The 14252-nt window shown below is 52.4% G+C and overlaps 1 protein-coding gene across 5 annotated transcripts in view; it reads right to left on the bottom strand.

Moving 5' to 3' along the window:
• Positions 1-14252, bottom strand: part of LOC149326706 (ryanodine receptor-like) — a 542398-nt gene that overhangs the window by 347379 nt on the left and 180767 nt on the right. For all 5 annotated transcript variants that reach the window (XM_089563500.1, XM_089563501.1, XM_089563503.1 and 2 more), the window contains exons 28-29: positions 11617-11696; positions 11338-11422 (exon numbers count right to left, since the gene is read on the bottom strand). In XM_089563500.1, coding sequence (XP_089419626.1) covers positions 11338-11422; positions 11617-11696 — 165 coding nt within the window. The remainder of the gene's footprint in view (positions 1-11337; positions 11423-11616; positions 11697-14252) is intronic.

Below are 14252 nucleotides of genomic sequence, written 5' to 3'. Positions count from 1 at the left end.
CCATAGAGGAAGGAAAGAAGTAAGGAGAGGCCGTGACGTCACTTTTTGTGAAGCCGCCTCGCAACCGGAAGTTGGCTCGTCTCTCCTCCTCCATTTTTCTCTCTCCTCACAATCTTCCTTCTCCGCCGAGCTTCGGGGCGGCGGTCGCGCGCGGCTCGGGTAGCTCGGGTAGCGCCGCGTCGCTCGAAGAGAAACTTCTGAATGTGTTGTGCGTAGTTGCGTTCGCTGCGTCGTCAGAGTGTTTTTTAGTCGGCCGTGGCTTAGCAGTGGACTGTCGTAAGTCAGGTTTGGTGTTTCACGCTGCGAGTCGCGTGCACGACGTTTCAGTTTCTGAAGTGAGCATTTAATCGAATCATCTGCTTGCGCCAAGCGAAACGTGCTGCGCAACGTTCACTTGTGCACTTTGTTGAAAAGTAAGCTCCGTCGAAGGAAGTGGGCTGAAACCGCGCACCCTTGGCGTCGTCGCATCTAGCCCCACTTACGAGTGGTGCAATACTTACGCTCTTGGTGAGAGACAATTGCGTGATATCGAACTGAAGTGCAGCATGCATCTACCGAGTGTGTCATTAAGCGTAGAATTAAGAAAGCTATTAGTAAGGAATTTGCGTGCTGACAGTGCAGTACGGAACATCGCGATGCAAATACGTGCATCGTACCTCGTATAATGTCCTGCTTTGCTAGCGCTAGATAATGGTTGAGCAATACTGATACGGGCAGCTCGAGGAGTACATGCACCATAGTAAAAAACTGGATAGCAATTGAAGTCGAGAGTGTGACGGAATCCCGTCTGGCCGGGGGGATACATTTCAAAACACAGAGACGCCGACCAGTAAAATGAAAAAAATTGTATTTGACGTTTCGGCGCCCAGAACGGGGGCCTTGTTCACAATCTGGATAGATAGCAATAGATAGATAGCACAATCTGGATGGACAGCAACTGCTATTCGAAAATTTTCATGATGCTTACCCAGTTAAATAATTGTATACTTGTATTTTGCATAAAGTTCCAGGCTGACTCTTACAAATAAATTCATCTGTCTGCAAATTATTCAGGTTCTTCATTGAAACCTGAAGATGTGTATCTTATGTAATTTGCACATGTTGCTCTTACATTACATACATATTGCTTTGTTCATATTGTTACGCGGCGGCCAGCCGAAGAATGAGACGTGGTGAACCATGGATATGAGATGATTTAATGGCCGCTGGCCTAGCGCGGGCGCTCCGTCCCGCGCCACTGCCAGCTTCGTCTTCGTCACACTACCCGGGGCCTCCGAGCGATCGTCCCGAGCGGTGACGAACAGACGGCGAAATGGCGATGGTCTTGAGCGAAGGATCGAGCAATGTGTAGAAGATGGTGCAGTGCTGGCCGCCACGATGAGAAAGATGAGAGAATGAGTCCCGGTCAACGAAGCATCCGGGCCGTAGGGTGCCAGGAGCTGACGGCCGAGGTCTCTGGACGCACCGAACGCCAGAGGCAGGGGGACGGTGTCTTCACGTTTGGGTCAGTGGGGTCTTGGGTCGGTGGGGTCTTGGGTCCGTCGGGTCTTGGGTCGTCGTGTAGTGTGGTCCGGGCGGGGGACGGGGCTGGGGTGAGCGGCGAGGTCGGTTCAGGTCGGGCGGGCTGGGGCATGGCCGTGCGGCGCTGACCAGGTACTCACGGCCGACGTCCACGGCAGGCCCAGGACGCCGACGCTCCGTGACCAGGATGGCGATGAAGGGACCCCAGCACCTCACACCAAATGTTACGCGGCGGCCAGCCGAAGAATGAGACGTGGTGAACCATGGATATGAGATGATTTAATGGCCGCTGGCCTAGCGCGGGCGCTCCGTCCCGCGCCACTGCCAGCTTCGTCTTCGTCACAATATGTTTGCTTGTGTGCTTTGCGTGATGTGCTGGAGAATGCTTGAAGAACACTAGTACATTCTTTTCAGCTAGCATGGCATGACTGTAATCATCAGAAATTCAACAAGGGAGGAAAGAGCCTTAAGACACTTGTCTTCGTGTGGGCGAAGACAAGCCCTCTTGTCTAAATGGTGGCAAGAACCCTGAAGCTACACCTCCCTTGTTCACTATGTGTTTTCAAGAAGCACATTTGATCTATGCGCAGTTGTGTAAAGTCTTTTTTGTGGAGTTCATGTCCTGAAGCTGTGTTGTAGCTATAAGAAATGCCAGACTGAACACCTGTCACCAATTGATGTCGCCCATCTGGGGTCTTTAACACTGTCTCTCAGCACATGGACATTTTTGCTTTTTGTTGCCAATGAAATGTGAATGCTACAGCTGAGATAACACTTGCAACTCATGCTAAGCAGCTGAATACTGTAGCCTCTGCATCATCACAGCCAGTGAAGAAGCATTTGGCTTTCTTTAACAGTCTTGTGCAGCATTTCGAGCAATTAAGACACGTGCACTTTACTGCTTTGCTCATGTCTGAAAACTTTCACATATTTTATCACAGTGCTAATTCGTTCCCTTTCTCTGTATACATTGGCTTGGTTTCTGTCTCTTGCATTAGTAGCAGGTCATCCTGTGTTTGCAGGTGGCAGCAAGATTTCTTCTGTCAAAGTCGAGGACGTGCCCCCACCCCCTATTTTCAAGCAGAGTAATGCATTCATGTACACACCTTTTGAGACATTTTTTTCTAAACACATTTTAACTCTGCACTATCATTGGTTTAGTAGGATGACTGTACACTGCATATTGTTACGGGACGGCGGGCCCGCGCAGAGAAAGGCACAGAGAGGCGCAGGAGACCCAGACACAACCGGCCGCGGCGGTTCTCTTTCGTTCTCTACCTCTCGCGCCCGCGCGCTCTACCCTCGCGCTCGCCCCGCGCCTCTTTATTTTCATACCGCAGCGCGCTCTTGGTTAGTGTAGGTCGTATGCCGTTACATCTTTCCACGGGGGGGGGGGGGGGGGGGGAGGGGGAAGATAAGAGGGGGAAGACACCGCTGGTGTCCCCTAGCGCGTGCTTCGCTTTGCAGGCGGCATCGAACTCGTCCCGATGAGCCCGGGCTGAGGTTCTTCGCACCGGCGCAGCTTGGTGCGCAGGAGGCATCGTCACGTTGTGATGACAGTGTCGTCTGACACCAAACGGTCCCGGTAGATCCCGGGGCTGCTTGTAGGCGACTCCTCGTCGTACGAAAACTGCGAGGGCTTCTGCCCGCCTTCGGAAAGTGGTTCCAGTAAGCCGTTAAACTCAAACTTAGTACGACGTTCAGTTCCTACGGCACAGTCGGGCGACGGCATTTGTATTCGCGTTTGCGGCTTCGTGTGAGCCCGTGGAAGCGCAGCGCCGCGCTTGCCCTCGTGTAGTCGTCCTGTAGGCGATGGGGTGGCTTCGATGTGCCCAGTCCGGACGGGCACACCGCGGGACTTGGGATTGCGTTCACGGCACAGCGCTCCACTTATGGGGCGGCATTCCGGTAGGGAGGCCTGGTGCTGGTACGGGAGGGCGGCACTAGGGAGGACGTGGGAGCCAAGTCGGGATCACGGTGGGTGCCGGAGACATAGCGCTTCATGTTGGAGACATGAAGTGCTTTGATTTGGGCTAGTTGATTCATATCTTGAAAGTAGTTCGGAATCTGTCTTTACCGCTCTTTTTTTTGAAGAGCGGTAAAGACAGATTTGAGCGGGAAGTAGTGGAGGCATTCTTTATTAAGAAAGCGGGAAGCGCATGCGTGAGTAGGCCTTCAATTTCAATTAGTGACGCTGAGGTGGCTTTTCTCGAAGGCTGTCTTTAGATTTTACGTTTTATCTTTGACGCTGGGAGGTTTTCTCAATGATTTTGACGCTAGAAATAGTTCATTGACGCTGGGAGGTTTCCCCGAAGGTTTATGTTTTCATGTCCACCAAAAATTTTCCGCGTTTGTTGTTGGTCATTCTTTCATTATCACAATTTGTGTTAAATTGTTGAGTTTGCGCTCTGGTTGCCTTGTTCAAGCGTTTGTATTTCTTTTTCAGAATGAATTGCTTTCATGTGGGTTGCGCGCTATTCTAATCTTGAGACTTATAAAATAAGGAAAATGTTATCATGTGTATAGTGCAGAATGCATATCTGTCTGTAATAGTTGCGCCTACTTCCGGTGTTAGGACTTTTGATGACAATTTCGTTTTGGCTTGCGAGATATGGCTGGGGTGATGCATAAAATGTAGGGGTCTGGTGCAATAAACTTCAGTTGCAAGTTGGCGTCCGTCCTGTTGTGTTCGTGTCTCCTTTGTCTTTGTTGTTTTCGCGCCGTCCGAACTACTTTCAAGTTGGAGACATGTTCGGGAAAAATGTGGTGCACACCGCGTGGTCGAAGCTCGGGGAGGTCTTCTAGGCGGTACGTAACGGGGCCGAGCCGTGCAACGACACGGTAAGGGCCGCGGTATCGGGGCAAGAGCTTCGCGGCACGGCCAGTCGCGCGGATGGTGCGGTGAACGAGGACCAAGTCACCGGACCGGAAGAAGGGAAGTGGTGGTGCTGCAGCATTGGCCACTTGCGCACGCGCATGGGCCGTGAGAAGGTTGCGCTGAGCGTCGAGGCGGGCGGAACGAAGTCGTTGGGCGCAGTCAGTCGGTGACGCAGTAGGATGGCGAAGGCCCAACTGCGCGTCGAGAGGGATGGAGGGCGTTCTGCCATACACGACTGAGAACGGCGTGACATGCGTTGTTTCTTGAGCCGCAGTGTTGAGTGCAAAAGCTGCAGTAGAAACAAAACGATCCCAGTTTGTGTGGGACGGAGCGACGTAGGAGGCGAGTATATCCGTAAGGGTGCGGTTGACACGCTCCACGAGGCCATTGCACTGGGGATGATTGACGGATGTAGTGGAATGCGCAATGCCGAAGGAGCGGAGGGCACGCTCAAATTCTTGGGACATAAAGCAGCTCCCGCGGTCCGTGATGAGGCGTTGTGGCCCACCATGCCGAAGAACAAGATGTTGTTCCACAAACAAGACGGCATGAGCGGACGACGTGTCGGGAGCGGGCAGTGCTTCGACCCACTTGGAGAAGTAGTCGACCGCAACCAGAATATACCGGTTGCCGGCGCGTGTCTTCGGGAACGGGCCCAAATGATCCAGTCCAACCAGTTCGAAAGGTGAACTCGGCGGCGAAAACGCCTGCGGGGGTGGCTTGGTTACTCGTGTGGATGACTTCGTGAACTGGCACGTCTGACAGGACGCCACGTGTTCCTTGACGTCTCTGGACATATTAGGCCACCAAAAGCGCTCCGACACTCGTGCGTAGGTTTTGCTGCGACCAAGGTGACCAGCCGTGGGAGCGTCGTGTAGGCCGCGCAAGATTTGCGACCGCAGTGTTGCCGGCACCACTGGCAACCACACGGGTGGTCGACCACGGAACCACTCCACATGACACAAGAGGTTATCCTTCATTTGATAGACCCGGCGCAGTTTGCGGAGACCTGCGCCGACGCCGGTGCCAAGGGAGTGGATTATGGCAGCAACGTCGGGATCTTGCGCTTGCGCAGTCCTGAGGTCCGTCAAAGCCGTCACGGAACAAGGGTGGCGAGAAAGGAAATCGGCATCCTGATGTGCAGAGCCGCGCCGATGCACTATGGTGAAATCATACTCTTGAAGTTGCAGGGACCAGCGTGCAATCTTGGCATTTAAGTGTTTGGCAGACTGCAGCCAAGTCAGAGCGCTATTGTCCGTGACGATGGTAAAGTGACGGCCGTACAAGTAGGGACGGAACTTCTCGACAGCCCAGACAACGGCGAGGCACTCGAGTTCTGAAGAGTGGCGGCGGCGCTCAACGTCGGAAAGCTGGCGGCTGGCATAAGCTAGGACTTTATGGTCACCAGACTCGTCTTCCTGCAGAAGGACAGCGCCGAGCCCATCTTGGCTGGCATCCGTGTGGAGGACAATGGGGGCCGATTTGTTGTAATGGGCCAACGTAGGAGGCTCGAGGAGCGCGAGCTTGACGTCAAGGAACGCGAGCTGTTGGGCCGGCGTCCAACTCCACGCTGCATTCTTCTTCAGTAGGGCGGTCAACGGAGCGCTTCGCTTGGCAAAGTTGGGTATAAAACGACGGAAGTATGAAGCAAATCCGAGGAAACTTTTGAGCTCCTTGGCAGTGGTGGGAGCTTCGTAAGCCGTAAGCGCTTTTAGCTTCTCCGGGTCGGGACGGATGCCATGCCGGCTCACAACGTGGCCCAAGTACGTGACCTCTGCGAAACCGAAGAAACATTTCTTTGGTTTTAAGCGAAGCCCAGCAGAGGTAAGGGCTTCGAGGACGAGTTTGAGTCGCCTTTGGTGTTCATCAAATGTGGCCGCATAGACAATGACGTCATCCAGGTAGACCAGCGCCATAGTCCACTTCATATGGCCTAAGACGCGGTCCATGAGGCGCTGAAAGGTGGCTGGAGCATTTGAGAGACCGAAGGGCATACGGTTGAATTGGTAGAGGCCGTCGGGAGTCACGAATGCCGTCTTTTCCACATCATCGGGGTGAACAGGCACCTGCCAGTAGCCCGAGAGCAGATCTAGGGTGGAAAAATAACGGGCCCCCTTCAGGCGGTCAAGTGCATCGTCGAGGAGGGGCAGCGGGTACACGTCGAGACGAGTGATAGCGTTCAACTTGCGGTAATCAACGCAGAAGCGGAGTGTTCCATCCTTCTTGCGCACAAGGACGACAGGGGAGGACCAAGGGCTACAAGAAGGGGCGATGATTCCCTGGTCAAGAATGTCGCAAACGTGCTGCTGGATGACTCTCCGTTCAGCTGGCGCGACACGGCGAGGTTGGTGATGAATAGGCCCCCGATTTTCGGTGTTGGGCCCAGGAAGTGCACCCGAGTTCACTGGCTCCTAGAGCAAGGCAACTGCGATGCTCGAGCAGCAAGGTCTTCAGAGAGGCGAGCTCCGCGCAGGTCAGGGTGGGCCCAAAGTTAAATGCGTCCCATGATAGGACCGCCGGCGCTGGAGTGTGGTGAGATGGTTTTTCATGCTGCAAAAACGCGACCGGAGATTCTGAGTCCAAGACTGACGCTGCACCCAATTGCGTGCCGGGAGTCAGCACGAGCGGTGCGCGGCTGATATTAAGCATTAACACGTGGGCCTCTCCATTGAGCACAGACAGAAGGCTTCGAGGGGAGGTCATCTCTCGGGCTGGAGCCGAACACCGGGTAGGTTCGAAAATCACATCCGCTGTGATCGGATTGTCAGACTTGGCATGCACCCAAGTTGCCGCACCCGGTGGCAGAGTCACGGCGGTCGCCACAGTCACAGTAGTGACGTCGACTGGCTTGACTCGACGTGGCCACTTCGTTCCGAGGTAGCGCACAGATCCTGAAGCACGCTTGGTCGCCGACACCAGGGACTGCCACAGGGTGACACCGACGCTGGAAATCCAGCTAAGCCAACCCGGCCCACACAGAGTTTGGCTCGCACGTCGTTCTGTGGTGGTAAAATTGAGAACGACTCCGGCTTGCTGGCACCACCCGCACCCGAGGACCACTGGCCAAATAGGGCTGTCCGCGACAACAAACTCGGTGGAGATGGTCCTTCCGAGTGCTGTCACGTTGACGGTAACACGTCCGACTTGCTCCACCGGGGCGCCGTTAAAAGCTACGAGCCGGGTCTTGGCGGCTGGAAGAAGCAGGTGGGGCGCGTTGACAATAAGCGATTTGTCGAGCACATTAACAGCCGCTCCGGTGTCGACCAAGGCCGCTACGTGCCGATCAAGCAGGGCGACGTCAACGAGCACGTAGGAAGTTTCAGTTGTCATCGAAGCCGACGAAAGAAGGGGACGCGGCGAACTAAGGAGTGCGGGGACGGACTTTATCCGGGGGCACCGTTCCACCGAATCGTTTTCCGACGTCGGAGGGCCAGCACAGTCCCTCGCGTAGTGTCCCCTCAGGCCGCAGCGGAAGCAGGTCGTGCGGGTGTCATTACGCCTGCGTCGGGTAGAGGCCGCTGTGGGGACTGAGAACCGAGGAGCCTGCACCGGGACGCTGTGCTCGGAAGACGGTGGCGACCCCCGCGTGGCCAGCAAAGTCAATTCCGCCTCGACGGCGAGCGCCATGGCGGCGCGGACGGACTCAGGACGCCCAGAGCGGACCAAGCGCTGCACCTCAGGGAGTCGGATGGCGTCGACGAATGCCTCGGTGCCGACCAGGGCCACGGCGTTCTGAGGCGCCCCCGGCAACGACTGCAGAGCCAGGCGCTCAATGGCGGCGGCGAGGTCCTGGTATGTCTCCCCGAGCTCTTGACGGCGGGTTCGCAGGCGACGGTACTGCACACGGGGGTGACCTGAGGCACTGTAGTGGTCGGCGAGGAGGCCCGCCAGGACCGTATAAGAGCCCAGCTGGTCGGGCGGCACGTTCTGCAGCAGCTCAGTCGCGCGGCCTCTCAGTTTGGCGACGAGCATCCGTGCCTTCATCTGCTCGTCCCAGCCTCTCGCCGCCGCAATACTGTCCAGCTGGATGCGGTAAGCATCCCACGAAATGGTGCCGTCGAACGTGGGCAACTCCACGACGTCCAATGATGCGCCCGCGCCGAGCACGCTGTTGGCGGCTACGACCGCAGGTACAGCGACGGCAGAGCTGGGTACAGCGGTGGCGGGGACGTCCAGAGGCACCGGACCCGTGTTCGGCTCGACTGGCAGAAGGCGACGAAAGTCGCGCCGGATCGCCTCCATCTCCCCAGCCTGGGCAGTCAGACGGGCCTCCCATGCGTCCATCCGCTGAGTAAAAATATCGAGGAGGCGCTCAATACCGGCGTCCAGCCGCTGCGGAGAACCGAGCCCCTCCGAGCGCCCAGGTGTAGCGGTGCCGGCCGCTGCGTCGTCGGCGCCGTCGGCTGGTGGCGGAGTCCTGTCGACTGGCACGTCGGGGTCTTGATTCTGGGAGCGGGTGAGCGGCATGATCCCACCGCTGCCACCAAATGTTACGGGACGGCGGGCCCGCGCAGAGAAAGGCACAGAGAGGCGCAGGAGACCCAGACACAACCGGCCGCGGCGGTTCTCTTTCGTTCTCTAATGATGATGATGATGATGTCCTCGGGCTGAATGGCACATACCCACGGCGGGGGATTGGCCAGGGTGCATAGCGGATACAAACGCACTCAAGTACAGGGAATGGAGTATAATTAAATCTAAAATTTGGGACACAGAGCTAGAATTTGTACAATACAAAAAATACGGAGAAAGAAAAGTTGTGAATTCACATTCTAGCAGATTAATCTACCAGATGAAATTATATAATTGTGAATAGAATCGAACACTAGTTTCAGGGCATCTACCTCTCGCGCTAGCGCCGCGCGCTCTCCCCTCGCGCTCGCCCCGCGCCTCTTCTTTATTTGCATACCGCAGCGCGCTCTTGGTTAGTGTAGGTCGTATGCCGTTACAATATTTAGCTTTAGTGCTTATTTAGGGCTTGTCTGCATCAAACATACATGGTCTAGGTTTTTAAACTGCGTTAGCAGCAGGGCATCCTGTGTTTGCAGATTTATTTATTTATTTATTTACTTATTTTTGTCCTTCAAATTATGAAATGTCTGCAGGCCACTCTTGTGAACACTTCGCTGCCAGAACAGAATATGTGCAGATCACAGCCAACAATTAACGTTCATACTTGCATATTTTACCCCAAAAATTTGTTCTACTTTCAGTGTGGGGTACCAGTGTTTATAGTGACATACTGATATTGTAGCCCTACACTCCATATGTGTTCAGTGGCTCCTTATTTGGTCGAGAGAGCCTTAATAAATGTTTTGACCAATATGCATTTGTGCTCAATGCATTAATTTGACAATTGAAGATATTAAACAACCACTGCATTGAAAAACAAAGACTTTACATATTATGTCGGCCACACTTGTTAGACTATAGCCAGTAGAAAATAGGTAACCATGCTTGGAACTAAGGGAAAAATAAGCTACATTGGATGTGCACTGCATATATGATGAAGACGCATGAATCAAATAGCCCATATGTGCGCGCAGCAGCACTATCCCAAGACATATCCCTTGTTACACAAGGCTTCGAATAATGCTGTGTTCTGCAGTGGTTGCACGTGCACATAATGCTGAGATTTTATGCAAAGAAATTCACTTGATGTGCTGGAAAGTCCTTGAGTGAGATTTTTATTACGGTCTTGTTTTAAATGTGCTGCAGAAGACACACATATCAAAAGATATTCTGTTGTAGTGTAGCTGTACTACTCAGCGCACATTTTGAAGGTGTATATGTTTAGCACATGCATGAGTTGCTTATTGATTGTTTTCGTCCCTGCACTTGGCAGCAAATTTATCCTTGTCAACCAAAACTTCCGCGCCAATAGCATACCGGCATTGCAAAAGACGCAAGTGATTACTTTTTACCTAATCAGATATGTGACACATATAGTGTAAAATGTCGACGCACAAATCGGCCGCAAAAGATCAGCTAGGATGAAATGCGCCCTTGTGATCCGATGCCAGCACCGGGAGCGTGCGACGAACAGACCCCCCGCCAACGCTACTTTGTTCAAGCGCTTCGTAAAAGAAAGGTGTAAAATAAACCGCGCCACTCGCCGCTACACTCCTTCACCTCCCTCCCCGCAAACACGTACCTAGACACAGACCGGCGCACAGGTGCGGTGAACCTTTTCCGACGCCAGGCGAAGAAAGACGACATTGCGCGCCGCTTATAGCTCAGCTCACCATCCTCCTCGGGCTACCGTACACCCGCCGTGTGGCCTTCGAAACGCAGCTCAGCATCGCCGAGAGCGGCTTCATGTTTCTGTGCTGTTTGGTGAGGTGCAAAAGTTCGCTGATCAAAACAATCAACGTTTCTTCGCGTGTCGAAGCGCGGTTCCGGAGTGCCACCTTTCCGCGAGATCAATTTCAATGCATCGATCGCTCCGCGTAACGACACCAAGTTTGACGAACAAAATATCAAATGAGCGGTTATTTGCCGCATTTAAAAGTAATCCTAGATGCGTGCGTAACGTCACGACGCCAGGCATGTAGACTTTAACACGCAAGGCCGAACACACCGTGCCGAAAGCCCGTCCACCGCCACCGAGAAACACTCGGGCCCCTAGCAACAACGACGCCGTACGCCGTTGCTAGTGGCCCGAGTTTTCTGAGCAACAACGACAAGGTTGCTAGTGGCCCGACTTTTTAAGCCTAAATTTTGACGTCACTTCCGCCACATTCTCGCCAATGCATTGGGAACACGAACGGCCTCTCCTTAGTTTTCCTTCCTCCATGCTTTCGACGCTCCGTTTCGCTGGGCGTTCCTTCTTCCTCTTCGTCCCATGATGTAGATTCACTCTCTGCCCCTCCACTCCAACACACACACACACAAAGCAACAAACACACACAACAAAGCACACGCAACGCAGCACTTACCACTTCCCTTCACTGACGGAGTAAGTAATCTCGGCGCGGTAGGTTCGCTGATCGTACTTCACAGACGACACTTTACTTTGAATACCTGCAAAAAGCAGAACAGAAGAAGAGCATGCTTACGCGCTGCACTTCGAAGTGCTGTGCCCCATTTATCTGACTACGACACAATGAAGCATTTCCAGAGTCGCAAGCAGACGAAATAAACACATAATCATTGTTGAAACAATGCTTTTAGGCCAACCTGCCTGCGGACCATGCGGAGTAAAAGCAAATAAATACCTTCGAGGCTTTCGGCCGTGGGCGGTTCCAGGACGTAGCCATAGGCAAGCAGCGTGCGGACTAGTTCTCCAGCCGTGTCCCTGCGAGGAAATTGAGACAAACGGTTATAGTATGCGCAGCTGCCACCGCATGGTGCTGAGGATTAATAGTTTTTTGCTAGAGCTATCAAAGCTAGTCGGTGCGTGTGTCACAAGCATCCTGAAAATCACTCTCTGCGAGCGTGGGAAGAGTAGGCACATCATCGCACCATTCCTGTTGCTGGTATTGTTAATAGCAGCCATCAACCGGCTCGCCAAGCAAAAAGTGCTGCTAAGTTATACCGCACTCTTCGGTTTATCGCAACTGCAAATAAAATTATTCTCGTGGAGTTTCTTTACGGGCGATCGACAGATGAGGCCAGCTGATGCTTAGAAAAGCCAGACATGCTTATCAGTGGCGGTGGAGGCATTTCATTGGTCTTACCTGTCATCAAGTAAATGATTGTGATGTCGCCACGAAATAGGCAATTTCCTCCGGCGCAAGTTTTTATAGGAATACGCCACACAGAAGAAATGCTTCCATAATACCAAAAATGATGTAAGGCCTACTTTAGAGCAAAGAGATCTTGAATGAATCCTCATTAAACATCGGCTTCTCAGAAACCATTCCAGCTCAGTACTCGCTGCCTCTTTCTGTGACGCGCACGTTCACGGGAAGCGAATAAATAAGGAGAAAATTTGAGAGCCCAAATTCTTTTATCAAAGGTTATTCTTCGCCACAGCAATGGTTAAGTATGTACGAATTGAGACGTTTACGTTGTTCACTTGTGCATGAGACGGAAGACATTTTTACTTATTCGTATGACAAGAACGGCTTAAAAAGCAAACAAAACATTTGTTTACTTTGTTTCTGCAGAAGACCAAGCAGTCTAAGCAGGCAGAGACATCGGTACAATTTAATACGAATGGTTTTATCCTTATACCTACTCTTCGCACAGAGTCGCGTGAAAGTTTTCAAGAACAGCGCTAAATAGACAAGGACTGAAGGAACACACACACAGACAGGCGCTGTGTGTGTCTTCCTTCAGTCCATGTCTGTTTAGCGCTGGTCTTCTTGAATATGGCATACCAACTCGCGCAAGCATCAGTCCTATCTTGTGAAAGGCCCATTTTCCAAGAATTTCAACCTGCACAAGCCAAGCAACGGCCCAGAAGCTCCCATTGTGTCACCGTAGCCAACCAGGCGGTGCTGAGGATCGAACCGCAGACCTCCAGCTTGCAATGCGAACGTTATGCCGCAAAGCTATAACGCATAGAGGCATAGCTGCGCTTGGGTGGATGCGAATGAGCAATTACTCCCTTATTATATAGCATATAGTGTAAGTGGCGGCCCATGACAATAGATGAACGGATGGCGAAATCGTGTCAACAGTTATCTCCAGCACAGGCTGGGCTTACCAGATTCACAAATATTGCAATATTGTAATGGGAGAATTGTTCCACTGCAAAAAACAAGCTGCACCCTGTTTTAGGAAATCTTTAACTCGCCTAAAAATTTTTCCTGACCACCTCGCGGGCGCGGAAACTGGTACGAAGCGGAAGCGCAAGTAGATTCGTTTTGTAACTGTGATGGCAGTTATAAAACTTCAATCTTTAGTTTTGACCCTTAACCGTTGATTTCAACAACGCTCTTTGAAGACGCAGCAGTTGCAAACGTAATCTTCCTGATCACGGCCTGAATGCATCCAGACTAAGCAATTCCAAGTGCGGTCTTTTTATCGCCTCGGACGAACCATGAAAGCAGTCGGAACAGCATTGAAGCAGCCACACATACTGCAAAACTAGGTGTCAGCTAGTGTCCGCATCATCGACTTATTTTGTTCTACTTTTTTTTCTCTGTCCCCATTTTTTCAAGTACAGGTGTAGTTTGTCAGCTTTGCCAGAGTCCTTCAATAGATTTCATGGATCTTCTCCGTAAGTTTATGGGGGAGCTTGGTACGCTGCCCAAAGCGGTCGCGCAGCGGCGCTGGCGTCAATCCAGGATTTGATCTGACAGCCATGCGGTGCGGAGGCATGTTTAGGTGCTTTTTTGGATCAAGCGTGGTGACCGGGACCGGACGGACTGACGACTGCGAGAGCGACGTGACAGCGTCAAATAGATGAGTTCTTTTTCATTATTTTGAAAGCAAGATGTGTTTAGATTTAGGCTAGTTAAGGGAAGTGCAGGCTAAAGAGCCGATTTTAGGTCAGTGACCAGTAACGGTTGGATCTATTCTGGCTGGCAGCTACTGATTTTCAGCGCTCATTTGTCGGTTAACTATTTTAGAAATGCAGTTATTCTATTCCTAGGAGATCGGCATTTGCGGTAGCCAGAATTTCATTTCAGCACGTGTGTGTAAGTTTTTTTTTAGCCTGTAGATATTCTAGCATTTCGTGGTAGCAATAATCGAGCGCTGCTAAGATCGTCAAACAACTGAAGGTTATATGCAAGGAGTGTGAGGCGCCGGTGAATCTCAAGGAAACGCGGTCGGAATCGGTAGAGGAGGCCGAATGCGCGGATTTCATGCGCAAATGTTGCGTTTAGGTGCACTCCTAGACAGGGCTGACCAAGCGAACACCAAGCTAGTGTTACGTATGAATGCCCTAGAAAGAAAGCTA

Source organism: Amblyomma mixtum, chromosome 10 (assembly GCF_055824585.1).
Source record: "Amblyomma mixtum isolate Tamu chromosome 10, ASM5582458v1, whole genome shotgun sequence".
Lineage (NCBI taxonomy): Eukaryota > Metazoa > Arthropoda > Arachnida > Ixodida > Ixodidae > Amblyomma > Amblyomma mixtum.
Note: the sequence above shows the minus strand (reverse complement) of the source record. Positions and strands in the feature narration are given on the sequence as shown.